General features: G+C 46.1%; 1 protein-coding gene across 2 annotated transcripts in view; it reads left to right on the plus strand.

The window, feature by feature from the left end:
• ttn.1 (titin, tandem duplicate 1) overlaps positions 1 to 17,590 on the plus strand; it is a 136,560-nt gene that overhangs the window by 79,513 nt on the left and 39,457 nt on the right. For both annotated transcript variants that reach the window (XM_039742386.1, XM_039742387.1), the window contains one exon: positions 469 to 17,577. In XM_039742386.1, coding sequence (XP_039598320.1) covers positions 469 to 17,577 — 17,109 coding nt within the window. The remainder of the gene's footprint in view (positions 1 to 468; positions 17,578 to 17,590) is intronic.

Below are 17,590 nucleotides of genomic sequence, written 5' to 3' on the forward strand. Positions count from 1 at the left end.
TACAGTATATAGGAGATCTTATATATAATGGACCCTTGAGCAGGACCCTTAACCTGAAAATTGCTCCAAAGTTCTGTACAATGGCTGACCTTGTGCACTGACCTCCACAGGTCATGAGAAAGGACAGTTTCCCCTAGCAGGTTAATACAATGTACCAAATACCAAAAATAAAAAAAAGCATGGTGCTTTTGATCGACTCTCAATGGCCATAAAAATTTTGAATATGGTGTTTTGCAATTAAACTCTTTATGTTTTACTATCTAGCAAAGATTCTCTTTCTGGTAGATTGTTGAGTTTTCTTCATTTTAAGTGTAATTGTAACCTGTTTGTCAAATATGGTAGCTGGTGTTATGGTTTTAATCAGTGCTCGTTAATATTTCACCTATAGTGATATTTGTTTAGAATCTCTCTGCCTATCAGACTAAGTACCCAGGCTTTTCATTTGATATATTTTCCTGTGTTTTCCAGATAAGCCTGGGCCTCCTTCAAATCCAAGAGTGACTGATACCACGAAGTCCACAGCAACACTTCACTGGGGAAAGCCACATTATGATGGTGGCCTGGACATAATTGGATACATTGTTGAGCACAAGAAAGAGGGAGATGACGACTGGGTTAAAGATACAACCGGAACTGCTCTCCGAATCACCGAATTTGTTGTGGCAAACCTTCAGCCTGGCGCTAAGTATCACTTCAGAGTCAGTGCTCTGAATGCCGAAGGTGTTGGCGAGCCAGCTGTGATTGAAGAAGTTATTGAAATAAAGGACAGAGAAGAAGTCCCTGACTTTGAGCTCGATGCTGAGCTCAGGAGAACCCTTGTTGTGAAGGCCGGACTGTCCATTCGCATTTTTGTACCAATTAAAGGCCGTCCAGCTCCTGAAGTCACTTGGATGAAAGGTGACATTCCACTCAAGGGTCGTGCTTCCATCGATAGCACAGAATCTTACACATTACTGATCATACCTGACTGCACAAGACATGACGCTGGAAAATACACCATGGTACTTGAGAATGCTGCCGGCAAAAAGACTGGCTTTGTGAATGTCAAGGTTCTGGACTCCCCTGGGCCACCAATTAACCTGAAAGCCAGAGATGTCACCAAGGATAGTATCACAATTCAGTGGGATCTGCCTCTGATTGATGGAGGATCACGAGTAACCAATTATATTGTTGAAAAACGAGAAGCCACACGTAAGGCCTATTCCACCATTACTACAAACTGCCAGAAGTGTTCCTTGAGAGTCCCCAACCTCGCAGAAGGATGTGAATACTTCTTTAGAGTAATGGCTGAAAATGAATTCGGTATTGGTGAGCCAGCAGAGACACCTGAGCCCATCAGAGCTTCAGAAGCCCCGTCTCCACCAGAAAGCCTCAACGTCATGGACATTACCAAAGACTCTGCCAGCCTTGCATGGCCCAAGCCTGAGCATGACGGTGGTAGCAAAGTGACTGGATATGTCATTGAAGCTCAGAAGAAAGGCTCAGAACAGTGGTCCCATGTTGGCACCGTCAAAGCTCTAGACTATGTGGTTAAAAGTCTGAATGAAAATGAGGAATATGTCTTCCGGGTTATGGCAGTGAATAGCTGCGGCAGGAGTGACCCCAGAGAAAGCAGGCCAGTAGTAATTAAGGAACAGACAAGGCTTCCTGAATTTGACCTGAGGGGTATCTACCAGAAAACAGTCATCGCAAGAGCCGGAGACAATGTCAAGGTTGAGATTCCAGTGCTGGGCAGACCTAAGCCAACAGTCACATGGAAGAAAGGAGACCAAGCATTTAAACAAACACAGAGAATGAATGTTGAGAACACTGCAACTTCGACAATTCTGACCATTAATGAATGCACCAGAAATGATGCTGGCCAGTTTACTCTGACAGCAAAGAACATACTGGGTGAAGTCAGTGACACTATCTCAGTCCACATACATGATATTCCTGGACCTCCCAAAGGCCCGATTAAATTTGATGAGATTTCATCTGACTTCATCATCATGTCATGGGAATCCCCAGAAAATGATGGCGGTGTTCCAATTAACAACTACGTCGTAGAAATGCGTGAAACTACTGGTACATCATGGGTGGAGTTGGCCGCCACTGTCATTCGCACCACTTTCAAGGCTTCACGTCTGACAACTGGAATTGAGTACCAGTTCCGTGTCAAAGCCCAAAACAGGTACGGAATGAGCCCACCACTTAATTCAGAGTGTGTCGTTGCTGCCTATCCATTTAAAGTTCCTGGACCCCCTGGAACTCCACAGGTCACCGCAGTCACAAAGGACACAATGACCATTGCCTGGAACGAGCCAGTTTCTGATGGTGGAAGCCCAATTTTTGGATACCACATTGAAAGGAAAGAGAGAAACAGCATCTTGTGGCAGACAGTCAGCAAAGCTCTTGTGGTCGGAAACATTTTCAAATCCACTGGACTTACAGATGGCATTCCTTACGAGTTTAGGGTCACAGCTGAGAATATGGCAGGAAAAGGTAAACCAAGCAAACCATGCGAACCAACGCTTGCTCTTGATCCTGTTGACTCACCTGGCAAGCCCATTCCTATCAATATTACCAGACATTCTGTGACTCTCCAGTGGACAAAGCCTGAATACGATGGAGGCTTCAAAATAACTGGATACACTGTTGAAAGGAAGGACCTTCCAAATGGCCGTTGGCTAAAAGCCAACTTTAGCAATATCCTGGAGACAAGCTTCACTGTGAGTGGTCTTACTGAAGATGCCTCTTATGAGTTCCGTGTGCTTGCTAGAAATTCTGCGGGATCGGTCAGCAAGCCATCAGAGCCATCAGACTGCATCACCTGCAGAGATGACATTGAAGAGCCCAGGATTATGGTTGATGCCCGATTCAAAGATGTCATACTTCTCAAAGCAGGAGAAGTGTTCAAACTTGAGGCTGATGTTAGCGGCCGACCACTACCAACTATGGTTTGGACAAAGGACAATAAAGAGTTGGAAGACTCTGGACATTTGGAAATTAAGATGTCTGATTTTTCAACTGCCTTGATCAACAAAGACTCTACAAGAAGACATGGTGGGGCATTTGTTTTAACAGCCACAAACCCAGGTGGCTTTGCAAAGCATGTGTTCAATGTTAAAGTTCTTGACAGACCAGGTCCACCAGAAGGACCACTGGCAGTTTCAGACGTTACCACAGAGAAATGTGTAATATCGTGGTTACCACCATCTGATGACGGTGGTGCAAAAATTGACTATTATGTGATAGAAAAACGCGAAACTAGCAGGCTCGCTTGGACAAATGTGGCTACTGATGTACAGGTGAACCGATTCAAGGTGACAAAACTCCTTAAAGGAAATGAATACATTTTCAGAGTCATGGCTGTTAATAAATATGGAGTTGGTGAGCCACTGGAGTCAGAACCCACGTTGGCAGTAAATCCATATGTGCCTCCTGATCCACCCAAGACCCCAGAAGTCACAGCCATCACTAAAGATTCAATGGTGGTCTGCTGGGGCCACCCAGAATCTAATGGAGGAAGTGAAATTACAAATTACATTGTGGAGAGGCGAGATAAGGCTGGCTTACGCTGGGTCAAGTGCAACAAGAGAGTTGTCACAGATCTAAGGTACAAAGTGTCTGGCTTAACCGAAGGCCATGAATATGAATATAGAGTATCTGCTGAAAATGCAGCAGGCCTGAGTGGCCCAAGTCCATGCAGTCCCTACTACAAGGCATCAGATACAGTATTTAAACCTGGCCCACCAGGTAACCCTCGAGTATTGGACACCAGCAAATCATCTATCACAATTGCTTGGAATAAACCCATTTATGATGGTGGATCTGAGATCACAGGCTATATGGTTGAGACTTGTCTGCCTGAAGAGGATGAGTGGACAATTGTTACTCCACAAGCTGGACTCAAAGCTACATCCTTCACCATCACTAACCTCAAGGAAAATCAGGAATATAAAATCCACATTTCTGCCATTAACTCTGAAGGCATCGGAGAGCCTGCACTTGTGCCCGGTTCACCGAAGGCTGAGGAGAGAATGCTTGCCCCTGAAATTGAACTCGACGCCGAGCTCCGCAAGGTTGTCAGCATACGAGCATGCTGCACATTAAGACTTTTTGTACCCATTAAGGGAAGACCAGCCCCTGATGTTAAGTGGTCAAGAGAGAGTGGAGAAGCACTAGATCGGGCCACTATTGAGAGTACTTCATCTTACACACTGCTGATTGTAGAAAATGTGAACAGATTTGACAGTGGAAAGTATATGCTCACAATCGAAAACAGCTCTGGCAGCAAAACCGCCTTTGTCAATGTGAGAGTATTAGATTCTCCAGGGGCACCTCAGAACCTCAAGATCAAAGAAATAACAAAAGAATCTGTTTCCCTCACTTGGGATCCACCTATCATCGATGGAGGTTCCAAAATTAAGAACTATATCGTAGAGAAACGTGAATCAACTAGAAAGGCCTACTCCACAGTTATGGCCAACTGCCACAAGACAAGCTGGAAAGTGGACAATTTGCAGGAAGGATGCAGCTACTATTTCCGAGTTCTTGCCGAAAATGAATACGGAGTGGGACTTCCAGTTGAGACCACTGACTCCATTAAAGTCTCAGAAAGACCACTTCCACCTGGTAAAGTGACTCTCGAAGACGTCACCCGAAACAGCGTTACACTCTCATGGGAGAAGCCAGAGCACGATGGAGGCAGCAGAATCGTTGCATACATAGTGGAAATGCAGAGTAAAGGAAGCGAGAAGTGGACAGTGTGCTCCACAGTGAAAGTCACAGAGGCTGTCGTGACCGGGCTGATACAAGGTGAGGAGTACATGTTCCGTGTATCAGCACAGAATGAGAAAGGCATCAGCGATCCTCGCCAACTGGGTGTCCCAGTTATTGCAAAGGACTTGGTCATCCCCCCAACCTTTAAGCTTCTATTCACCACATTCAGCGTGCTAGCAGGTGAGGACTTGAAGGTCGATGTTCCATTTGTTGCTCGTCCAAAAGCGGCAGTCACCTGGCACAAAGATAATCTTCCTCTGAAACAAACCACCAGAGTGAATGCTGAAAGCACAGAATCTGGCACTCAGCTAGTGATTAAAGAAGCCTGCAGGGATGATGTTGGCCAATATACTGTCAAATTAGCAAACACCGCTGGAGAAGCTTCAGAGAACCTGGCCATTGTGGTATTAGATAAGCCTGGTCCACCTAAAGGCCCAGTCAAGATTGATGAAGTCACCGCTGACAGTATCACTATTACATGGCAGCCCCCCGAATATGATGGTGGCTGCAGCATCAACAACTACATTGTGGAGAAGAGAGACACTTCAACAACAGCTTGGCAGATTGTCTCAGCAACTGTTGCCAGGACAACAATTAAAGCTGGCCGACTAAAGACTGGCTGTGAGTACCAGTTCAGGATTGCAGCTGAAAACAGATATGGCAAGAGCAGCTTCCTCGTCTCAGAATCTGTGGTGGCTCAGTATCCATTTAAACTTCCAGGACCTCCTGGAACACCTTTTGTGAGCACCGTTACAAAAGACAGCATGGTCGTACAGTGGAATGAGCCTGTTATTGATGGAGGCAGCAAAATTTTGGGATACCATCTAGAACGCAAGGAGAGGAACAGTATCCTGTGGGTGAAGCTCAACAAGACAATCCTCCAGGACACTAGATTTAAGACCACTGGCTTGGAAGAGGGTATTGAATATGAGTACAGAGTCTCAGCTGAAAATATTGTTGGCATCGGCAAATGCAGTAAGGTTTCTGAATGCTATGCGGCACGTGATCCCTGTGACCCACCAGGTAAACCAGTAGCTGTCATTGTCACCAGAAATTCTGTAAGCCTGCAGTGGACAAAGCCTGAATATGATGGCGGAAGCAAAATCACCGGATATATCGTTGAAAAGAAGGAACTTCCCGAAGGCCGATGGATGAAGGCCAGCTTTACCAATGTGACAGAGACTGAATTTGTTGTGACAGGGTTGGTTGAAGACCAGAGGTATGAGTTCCGTGTTATTGCAAGAAACGCTGCTGGTACTTTCAGTGATCCATCAGAAAGCACTGGCCCGATTACAGCAAGAGACGAAGTTGATCCACCACGTATAAGCATGGATCCAAAATACAGAGAAGCTATTGTATGCAATGCAGGTGACTCCTTCAAAATCGAAGCTGATGTACATGGAAAACCAATTCCCTCCATTCAGTGGCTAAAAGGAGAACAGGAACTGATAGACACAGCTCGCCTTGAAATCAAGAGCACAGACTTCAGCACGTGTCTGAGCGTCAAAGAAGCCATACGTGTTGATGGAGGCCAATACACCCTCCTTGTGAAGAATGTGGCTGGTGAAAGATCAGTTGCTGTCAATGTCAAGGTATTGGACAGACCTGGACCACCTGAAGGACCTGTTGCCATTTCTGGAGTAACTTGCGAGAAGTGCACAATTGCATGGAAGCCACCTTTGCAAGATGGAGGCAGTGACATATCTCATTACATTGTGGAAAGAAGGGAGACAAGCAGATTAGTATGGACTGTAGTGGAACCAAAGGTGCAGACTCTCAGTCTTAAAGTTACCAAACTTCTGGAAGGAAATGAATATATTTTCCGTATTATGGCTGTAAACAAATATGGAGTTGGAGAACCCTTGGAATCAGATGCACTGATCGCGAAAAATCCATTTGTTGTTCCGGATGCACCCAAGTCTCCTGAAGTGACCACTATCACCAAAGATTCAATGATTGTAGTGTGGAACAGACCAGCATCTGATGGTGGTAGTGAGATTACTGGATACATCTTGGAAAAACGAGACAAGGAAGGCATAAGGTGGACCAGATGCAACAAACGTGTGGTTAATGAACTCCGTTTCCGAGTGACCGGACTCCTTGAAAATCACAGTTATGAATTCAGAGTCTCTGCTGAGAATGCTGCTGGAGTCGGTCAGCCAAGTTTGACCTCTCCTTTGTACAAGGCCTGTGATCCAATCTTTAAACCGGGACCACCCAACAACCCTAAAGTGACAGACGTCACCAGATCATCTGTCTTCCTTTCATGGAGCAAGCCAATTTATGATGGTGGCAGTGAAGTTCAGGGATACATTGTAGAAAAATGTGACACCACCTCTGATGAATGGACAATGTGCACACCACCCACAGGTATTCCAAAGACCTGGATTGAAGCAGACAAGCTACAGGAGAAGCACGAATACAAGTTCAGGGTGTGCGCCATCAACAAGGCTGGAGTTGGAGAACATGCAGATATTGCCGGAGCTGTCCTAGTAGAAGAAAAGTTAGAAGCACCAGACCTCGATCTGGATCCTGAACTGAGGAAAGTCGTCAATGTCAGAGCTGGTGGTTCTCTGAGATTGTTCATTCCAATCAAAGGACGCCCAGCCCCAGAAGTGAAATGGGGCAAAGCTGATGGAGAAATCAGGGAAACGGCACAGATAGAAGTTACCAGTAGCTTCACCTCTCTTGTGATCGACAATGTTAACAGATTTGATAGTGGCAAATACACTCTTTCTTTGGAGAACATCAGTGGCACCAAGTCTGCCTTCATCAGTGTCAGAGTCCTTGATACCCCAAGTGCCCCTGTTAACTTCAGAATAAAGGAAATTACCAAAGATTCTGTCTCCCTCACATGGGAGCCGCCACTGTTGGATGGAGGAGCTAAAATAAAGAATTACATTATAGAGAAGCGAGAAAGCACAAGGAAAGCATATTCAGCTGTTGTGACTAACTGCCACAAGACCTCCTGGAAGGTGGATTCATTACAGGAAGGCTGCAATTACTACTTCAGAGTGTCTGCTGAAAACGAGCACGGCATTGGCCTACATGCAGAGACCACAGATCCTATCAAAGTATCGGAAGTGCCGCAGCCTCCAGGTAAAATCACTGTCGTTGACGTCACACGGAAGAGCGTCTCTCTTAGCTGGGAGAAACCAGAACATGACGGAGGCAGCAAAATCATCCAGTATATTGTGGAAATGCAGGCCAAGGGAAGTGAGAAGTGGTCTGCGTGTGCACACGTTAAAACACTGGATGCTGTCATCACCAACTTAGCCCAAGGAGAAGAGTACATGTTCAGAGTTATAGCAGTGAATGAGAAAGGAAAGAGTGACCCAAGATCTCTTGCCGTACCAGTTGTTGCCAAAGATCTTGTCATTGAGCCTGATGTGAAACCTGCTTTCAGTAATTACAGCGTGCAGGTGGGACAAGACCTGAAGATAGAAATTCCAATTGCTGGTCGCCCCAAGCCAACCGTTTCCTGGACTAAGGATGGGCAACCTCTGAAGCAGACAACACGAGTTAACGTAGTTGACACCGACAACTGTACCACCCTTAACATCAAAGAATCCACAAAGGATGATGGTGGTGTGTATAGTATCACTGTATCAAATGTGGTTGGTCAGAAAGTCGCAACAATTGATGTGATCACGCTCGACAAGCCAGGTCCTCCAACTGGGCCAGTCAAATTTGATGAAATCAGTGCAGAAAGCATCACGATATCCTGGGAGGCACCAAAACACACAGGTGGCTGCCAGATTTCAAATTACATTGTTCAGAAGAGAGATACCACCACTACCAACTGGGAAATCGTTTCTGCCACAGTGGCCAGAACAACCCTCAAGATAATGAAACTTAAAACTGGATCTGAATACCAATTTAGAATTATTGCCGAAAACCGATATGGTCAGAGCTTTGCTCTGGACTCAGAATGTGTGGTGGCCCAATACCCATACAAAGAGCCTGGCCCACCTGGAACTCCATTTGTCACTGCTGCTACAAAGGACAGTATGATTGTACAGTGGCATGAGCCTATTAATGATGGTGGAAGCAAGATCCTTGGTTATCATTTAGAACGGAAAGAGCGGAACAGTATTCTCTGGACAAAGATCAATAAAACCATCATTCAGGATACTCGCTTCAAGACAAGCCCTCTTGAAGAAGGCATTGAATACGAGTTCAGAGTCTATGCCGAGAACATCGTTGGCATTGGCAAATCCAGCAAAGTGTCTGAATGCTATGTGGCACGTGACCCATGTGATCCACCCGGCTGCCCTGAGGCCTTGATTGTGTCAAGGCACTCTGTGACTCTTCAGTGGACCAAACCAGAGTATGATGGTGGTAGTGCAATCACCGGATACATTGTGGAGAAACGGGACCTCCCTGAAGGCCGATGGATGAAAGCTAGCTACACAAATGTCATTGAGACACAATTCACCGTTACCGGTTTAACCGAGGGCGAGAGGTATGACTTTAGAGTCATCGCAAAGAATGCAGCAGGAACAATGAGCAAGCCATCAGATAACACAGGTCCAATAACAGCCAAAGATGAAGTTGAACCTCCACGTGTTTCCATGGATCCCAAATACAAAGACACCATTGTGGTGAATGCTGGTGATACATTTAAACTTGATGCCGATGTCTATGGTAAGCCACTTCCATCAATTCAGTGGTTCAAAGGAGACAAGGAGCTTGAGGAGAGCGGAAGATGTGAGATCAAGAACAGTGATTTCAAAGCACTCATCATTATTAAAGATGCCATAAGAGTTGATGGCGGCCAGTACAACCTGCAGCTCACAAATGTAGCAGGCACCAAAACTGTTCCTATTCAGGTTAAAGTATTAGACCGACCAGGACCCCCTGAAGGGCCTATTCACGTTACCGGTGTAACAGCTGATAAATGTTCATTGTCATGGGCCCCACCACAACATGATGGTGGAAGTGATATTTCACATTACATCATAGAAAAGAGAGAAACCAGCCGCCTTGCTTGGACTGTCGTCGCCTCAGATGTTGTTGCTACCATGTTCAAGGCAACCAAGCTCCTGGAAGGCAATGAGTACATCTTCCGCATCATGGCAGTTAACAAATATGGGGTTGGTGAGCCTTTGGAGTCCATACCCGTCATGATGAAGAATCCATTTGTACCACCTGGAGCACCAAAGGGACTGGAAGTAACAAACATTGCAAAAGACTCCATGACAGTTTGCTGGACCAGACCAGACAGTGACGGAGGCAGTGAAATTGTTGGGTATATCGTGGAGAAAAGAGACAGAACTGGAATCAGATGGGTAAAATGTAACAAGCGCAGAGTCACTGATTTGCGATTTAGAGTCACAGGATTAACTGAAGACCATGACTATGAATTTAGATTGTCTGCAGAAAACGCTGCTGGCATTGGAGAACCAAGTCAGCCAACAGCATTCTTTAAAGCTTGTGACCCTATTTATAAGCCTGGACCCCCAATCAATGCCCATGTCGTGGACACAACCAGGAACTCAGCCACAATTGCATGGGGAAAGCCAATTTATGATGGTGGCAGTGAAATCCAAGGCTATATTGTGGAAATCTGCAAGGCAGATGAAGAAGAATGGACCATGTGCACTCCACCAACTGGTCTGCGCGTCAATCGCTTTGAAATTACTAAACTTATTGAACACCAGGAATATAAGGTTCAGGTCTGTGCTATTAATAAGTTGGGAGTTGGTGAACCAGCAGCCATTCCTGGAACCGTCAAATCTGAAGACAAACTTGACGCACCTGAAATTGACCTTGATTCTGATTTGAGGAAAGGAATTGTGGTACGTGCTGGAGGATCTGTGAAGATAAGCATACCTTTCAAAGGAAGACCAGCCCCTGAAATCAGCTGGTCCAAGGATGAAGGTGATCTGCCAGAGAAAGCACAAATTGAAAAGGGCCTCAGCTTCACTCAGCTCTCCATAGATAGCTGTGATCGAAATGATGCTGGAAAATACACTCTGAAGCTAGAAAACAGCAGTGGCATCAAATCAGCATTTGTCATCGTAAAAGTCCTGGATACGCCTGGAGCTCCCCTGAACCTCACCGTGAAGGACGTGAAGAAGGATTCGGCAACTTTGGTTTGGGATCCCCCATTGATTGATGGCGGCAGTAAGATCAAGAATTATGTAATTGACAAGCGCGAATCAACCAGGAAGGCCTATGCCAACGTCACTTCCAAATGTAACAAGACCAGCTTTAAAGTTGAAAATCTCACTGAGGGAGCAATCTATTACTTCAGGGTAATGGCCGAGAATGAGTTTGGAATTGGCTTACCTATTGAGACCATTGATTCAATAAAGGCATCAGAGGCGCCACTTCCACCAGGAAAAGTTACACTCATAGATGTTACTCAGACAAGTGCTTCTCTCATATGGGAGAAACCAGACCACGATGGAGGCAGCAGACTTATGGGATACTTGGTAGAAATGTTACCTAAAGGGTCTGACAAATGGGCAGTTGTGACTCAGACCAAAACATGTGATGCTGTTATCACCGGTTTAAGCTCTGGGCATGAATACAACTTCAGAATCATTGCCTACAATGAGAAAGGAAAGAGTGACCCAAGACCACTGGCGGTACCAGTCATCGCTAAAGATCTAACAATTGAGCCCAGTTTCAAGCTCATGTTCAACACATACAACGTACAGGCTGGAGAAGACCTCAAGGTGGAAATACCAGTGATTGGTCGCCCAAGGCCTACTGTTTCTTGGACAAAGGATGGGCAAGCACTCAAGCAAACCACAAGACTAAACGTGGAGACTACACCCACGTCCACAATCCTCCATATCAAAGAGAGCCATCGTGATGACTTTGGCAAGTATGCTGTCACTGCGACAAACAGCGCAGGCTCAGTAACAGAAGAAATTGGCATCGTTATTCTCGATAAGCCAGGTCCTCCCACCGGCCCAATCCGCATTGATGAAGTAAGTTCCAACTATGTCATCATTTCCTGGGAACCACCACAGTATACAGGAGGCTGCCAGATCAATAACTACATTGTGGAGAAGCGGGACACAACCACAACCGCCTGGCAGATTGTGTCAGCTACCATTGCTAGGACAACTATTAAAGTAGGTAAACTGAAGACGGGCTCTGAATATCAATTCAGGGTATTTGCTGAAAATCGATATGGCAAGAGCTCATCTCTGGATTCCCAATTGGTTGTGGTTCAGTATCCATACAAGGAGCCCGGTCCACCTGGCACTCCATTTGTGTCATTTGCTTCAAAAGACCACATGGTAATTGAATGGAATGAGCCAGTGAATGATGGTGGCAGTGCCGTTCTGGGCTACCACCTGGAAAGGAAAGAAAGAAACAGCATCTTGTGGACAAAGCTGAACAAGACACTCATTCAGGACACTCGCTTTAAAGCCAATAATCTTGAAGAAGGCATTGAATATGAATACAGAGTATACGCTGAAAATATCGTGGGAATTGGCAAAGCCAGCAAAGTTTCAGAATGCTTTGTCGCTAGAGACCCATGTGATCCACCAGGCTGTCCAGAAGCGATTGTCATCACTAGGAACTACGTTACACTTCAGTGGACCAAGCCTCAGTATGATGGTGGCAGCAAGGTCACAGGCTACATTGTGGAGAAGAAAGAGCTGCCTGAAGGTCGCTGGATGAAAGCCAGTTTTACCAATGTGATCGACACTGAATTTACCATTACTGGCTTAGTGGAAGACCAAAGATACGAATTTAGAGTGATCGCAAGAAATGCAGCTGGTATTTTCAGTGAACCCTCTGAAAGCACCGGACCAATTACTGCACGGGATGAGATTGAGGCCCCAAGAGTTTCAATGGATCCCAAATATAAAGATGTCATTGTCGTAAATGCAGGGGATACCTTTGTTCTGGAAGCTGATATTCATGGCAAGCCTATTCCCGACATCACATGGGTCAAGGATGGCAAAGAGATTGACCAAACTGTTGCCAGAATGGAAGTGAAATCAACAGTCCAGAGGACAAGTCTCCTGGTCAAAGACTGCATTCGGGTTGATGGTGGCCAGTACGTACTTAACCTCAGCAACGTCGGTGGGACAAAAACAGTACCTATAACAGTTAAAGTGCTGGACAGGCCTGGTCCTCCTGACGGACCCCTCAAAGTCACTGGAGTCACTGCTGAGAAATGCTATTTGGCTTGGAGCCCCCCCTCACATGATGGCGGTGCTAGCATCTCTCATTACATCATTGAGAAGAGGGAGACGAGCAGGTTGTCTTGGACACAGGTGGCTAATAATGTCCAAGCAATCAGCCATAAAGTGACCAAGCTCCTTACTGGTAATGAATATATATTTAGAGTCATGGCAGTGAATAAGTATGGCATTGGTGAGCCACTGGAATCTGAGCCAGTTCTTGCACGTAATCCTTTCAAGCCACCAGGACCACCTTCAGTTCCTGAGGTGACTGCCATCACAAAAGACTCTATGGTGGTAACATGGAACCGTCCAGATGACAATGGTGGTGCTGAAATAGAGGGATACATCTTAGAAAAGCGTGATAAGGATGGAATCAGATGGACAAAGTGCAACAAAAAGAGGTTGACCGATCTGAGATTCAGAGTAACCGGCCTTACTGAAGGACACTTTTTCGAATTCCGTGCGTCAGCTGAAAATGCCGCTGGTGTTGGCCAGCCAAGTGAACCATCCGTGTTCTACAGAGCCTGTGATGCCACATATCCACCTGGCCCACCAAACAATCCCAAAGTCACAGATACCTCTAGCACATCTGTGTCCCTGGCCTGGAGCAAGCCCATCTATGACGGAGGAGCCCAGGTGAAAGGATACGTTGTGGAAATGAAGGAAGCCAGTGCAGATGAATGGACCACATGCACTCCTCCAATGGGTGTGCAGGCCACACATTTCTGTGTCACCAAGCTAAAGGAGAACACCGAATACAACTTCCGCATCTGTGCCATTAATATTGAAGGAGTTGGTGAGCCCGCTGACATTGCCGGATCAGTACTTGTGGCAGAGAAGCTTGAAGCTCCTGAGATAGAATTAGATGCTGACCTTCGCAAAGTAGTGTCTGTGCGTGCCAGTGCAACTCTACGTCTGTTTGTCACCATCAAGGGCCGACCCGAACCTGAGGTGAAATGGGAAAAAGAAGATGGTAGCATTTCTGAGCGTGCTCAGATTGAAGTGACAAGCTCATACACTATGCTTGTAATTGACAACGTGAACAGGTTCGACAGCGGCAAATACATCTTGAAACTCGAGAATAACAGTGGAAGTAAGTCTGCATTTGTCAACGTCAGAGTGCTGGACTCTCCAAGCGCTCCAATTAATTTCTCCATTAAGGAAATAAGGAAAGACGCTGTTACACTGACTTGGGAACCTCCACTCCTGGATGGAGGAGCAAAGATTACCAACTACATTGTTGAAAAGCGTGAAACCACACGCAAGGCATACACAACCGTTACCAACAACTGCACAAAGAACACATTCAAAGTCGATCAGCTCCAGGAGGGAGGCATATACTACTTCCGTGTGCTTGCAGTCAATGAGTTTGGAGTAGGTTTGCCAGCCGAAACACAAGAACCAGTTAAAGCATCAGAAGCTCCTTTGCCACCTGGCAAGGTCACCCTAGTGGATGTAACACGCAAGAGTGTCACCCTTTCCTGGGAGAAACCAGATCACGATGGTGGCAGTAAAATCTCAAGCTATGTTGTTGAAATGCAAACTAAAGGCAGTGATAAGTGGACAATGTGTGCCCAAGTGAAGACACTTGAAGCCACAGTGTCAGGCCTTTCTGCCGGAGAAGAGTATTCATTTAGAATTCTGGCCGTAAACGAGAAAGGAAAGAGCGATCCTAAGCAGCTAGGAGTCCCAGTAATTGCCAAGGACATTGAAATCGAACCCAGCATGGAACTGCTTTTCAACACATTCAGCGTAAAAGCAGGTGATGACCTTAAGATTGACGTACCTTTCAGAGGCAGACCTCTGCCAGCAGTGGAGTGGAAGAAAGATGGCCAACCCCTCAAACAGACCACAAGAGTGAATGTCACGACATCTAAGAATTCAACACTCGTTTTAATCAAGGAAGCCACCCGAGAAGATGTTGGAAAATATGAGCTAATTTTGACAAATGTGGCTGGCACCAAGTCTGCTGAAATTGGAGTAATTGTACTGGATAAGCCTGGTGTACCAGGACCAATCAAAGTAGATGAGGTCAGCTCTGACAGCATATCAATCTCCTGGGAACCTCCAGAGTATGATGGAGGCTGCCATATCAACAACTACATCGTTGAAAAGAGGGATACTACCACAACAGCATGGCAGATTGTATCTGCTACAGTTGCCAGGACATCCATTAAGGTCTCCCGATTGACTACAGGCTCTGAATATCAGTTCCGTGTGTGTGCTGAAAACCGTTACGGCAAGAGCCACTGCCGAGAATCATCAGCGATTGTTGCACAATATCCATATAAGCAACCTGGTCCTCCTGCCACACCTCGTGTCACGCATGCAACCAAAGCCTTTATGGTCGTAGAATGGAATGAACCAGTAAATGATGGAGGCAGCCCAGTAATTGGCTATCATCTTGAGCGTAAAGAAAGAAGCAGCATCCTCTGGACCAAGATGAACAGAACCATGATCACTGACACAAAGATGAAAGTGTCTGGAATCGAAGAAGGTCTTTTGTATGAGTACCGTGTTTATGCTGAGAATATTGTTGGTGTAGGAAAATGCAGCAAAGCTTGTGAGCCCGTGGCTGCAAGGGATCCATGTGATCCACCTGGTCAACCTGAGGTAACAAACATCACCCGAACATGTGTCTCTCTCTCCTGGTCTAAGCCAGAATACGATGGTGGTGCGAAGATCACAGGATACATCATTGAGCGTAAGGAGCTGCCAGATGGTCGCTGGCTGAAGTGCAACTTCACGAATATTCAAGAGAATTACTTTGATGTGACTGGCCTCACAGAAGATCAGCGTTATGATTTCCGTGTTTTCGCCAGGAACGCTGCTGGTCTTATCAGTGAGCCATCTGAATGCACTGGTCCAATCACAGTAAAGGATGATGTGGATGCGCCCCGCATCATGATGGATGTCAAATTCAGAGATGTTGTGGTCGTGAAGGCTGGTGACATCCTAAAGATCAATGCTGACATTGCTGGACGACCTCACCCTGTTGTTTCATGGTCAAAGGATGGCAAGGAGATAGAAGAAAAGGCAAGAGTGGAGATTGTTTCCACAGACACCAGCACGGTGCTTACAGTGAAAGACTGCATCCGCAGGGACTCAGGACAGTATGTCTTGACATTGCAGAATGTGGCAGGTACGAGATCACTGGCTGTAAACTGCAAAGTACTTGACAGACCAGGTCCTCCCGCAGGCCCACTAGAGGTGGCTGGCCTTACAGCTGAGAAATGCAATCTGTCTTGGGGACCACCACAGGAAAATGGAGGTGCTGAAATCGATCACTATGTTGTAGAAAAGCGTGAAACAAGTCGACTTGCCTGGACCGTGGTGGATGCTGATGTGAAGACAACTTCATGCAAAGCTACTAAACTGTTGAAAGGCAATGAATACATTTTCCGAGTGATGGGCATTAATAAGTATGGTACTGGTGAGCCACTTGAAAGCCATGCAGTCAAGGCTCTTGATCCTTTCACTGTTCCAAATGCACCGACGAACCTGGAGATTACAAGCATAACCAGTGAAGCTATCACACTCTGCTGGGCAAGACCTGCCAGTGATGGTGGCAGTGAAATCTGTGGGTATGTAATCGAAAGAAGAGAAAAGACTGGCCTGAGATGGGTGCGTGTCAACAAAAAGCCAGTATATGACCTCAGAGTGAAAGCATCCAACCTCAGAGAAGGATGTGAATATGAATTCCGGGTTTATGCTGAAAATGCAGCTGGCCTGAGTGCTCCCAGTGAATCATCTCCACTGATTAAAGCAGTGGATCCAATCTTCTTACCATCACCTCCTTCCAAGCCCAAGATCGTTGATTCCACCAAGACCACCATCACTGTTGGCTGGACAAAGCCTTTGTTTGATGGAGGCTCACCTGTCACTGGATATTGTGTTGAGTACAAGAAAACAGAAGATGAAGACTGGTTGACTGCCATCCAGAACCTTAGAGGAACAGAGTTTACTGTGGTTGGCCTTACTTCTGGAGCGGAATATGTGTTCAGAGTGAAATCCATCAATAAGGTTGGTCCCAGTGAACCAAGTGCCAGTTCTGAACCTCAGATTGCCAAGGAAAGGGAAGAGGAACCAGTCTTTGATATCGACAATGAGCTGCGAAAGACGCTAATCGTGAAGGCAGGTGGCTCCTTCACTTTCACAGTACCATTCAGAGGAAAACCCGTGCCTAATGTAATGTGGAGCAAAGAAGATGTAGACCTGAGACTCAGGGCAAGCATTGACACCAGAGACACCTGCACGTCTCTGACAGTGGAGAAGGCAACCCGTTGGGATTCTGGCAAGTACACAGTAACCCTACAGAATGCAGTTGGAACAGCAACATTGACACTAGTTGTCAAAGTCCTCGATTCTCCCGGTCCTCCTTGTAACATTTGTGTGAAAGAAGTCACCAAGGAATCTGCACTGCTCTCCTGGGATGTCCCAGAAAATGAAGGAGGTGCTCCGGTAAAGAACTACCACATAGAAAAACGTGAAGCCAGCAAGAAGGCTTGGGTGTCCGTCACCAATAACTGCCACCGCTTGACCTTCAAAGTTCCAAACCTTCAAGAAGGAGCCGTTTATTACTTCAGAGTTACTGGAGAGAATGAATTTGGAATTGGGCTACCTGCTGAGGGCAAGGAAGGAGTTAAGATCACAGGTATGCTTTCCGT

This window comes from Polypterus senegalus, unplaced genomic scaffold (assembly GCF_016835505.1).
Source record: "Polypterus senegalus isolate Bchr_013 unplaced genomic scaffold, ASM1683550v1 scaffold_5023, whole genome shotgun sequence".
NCBI lineage: Eukaryota > Metazoa > Chordata > Cladistia > Polypteriformes > Polypteridae > Polypterus > Polypterus senegalus.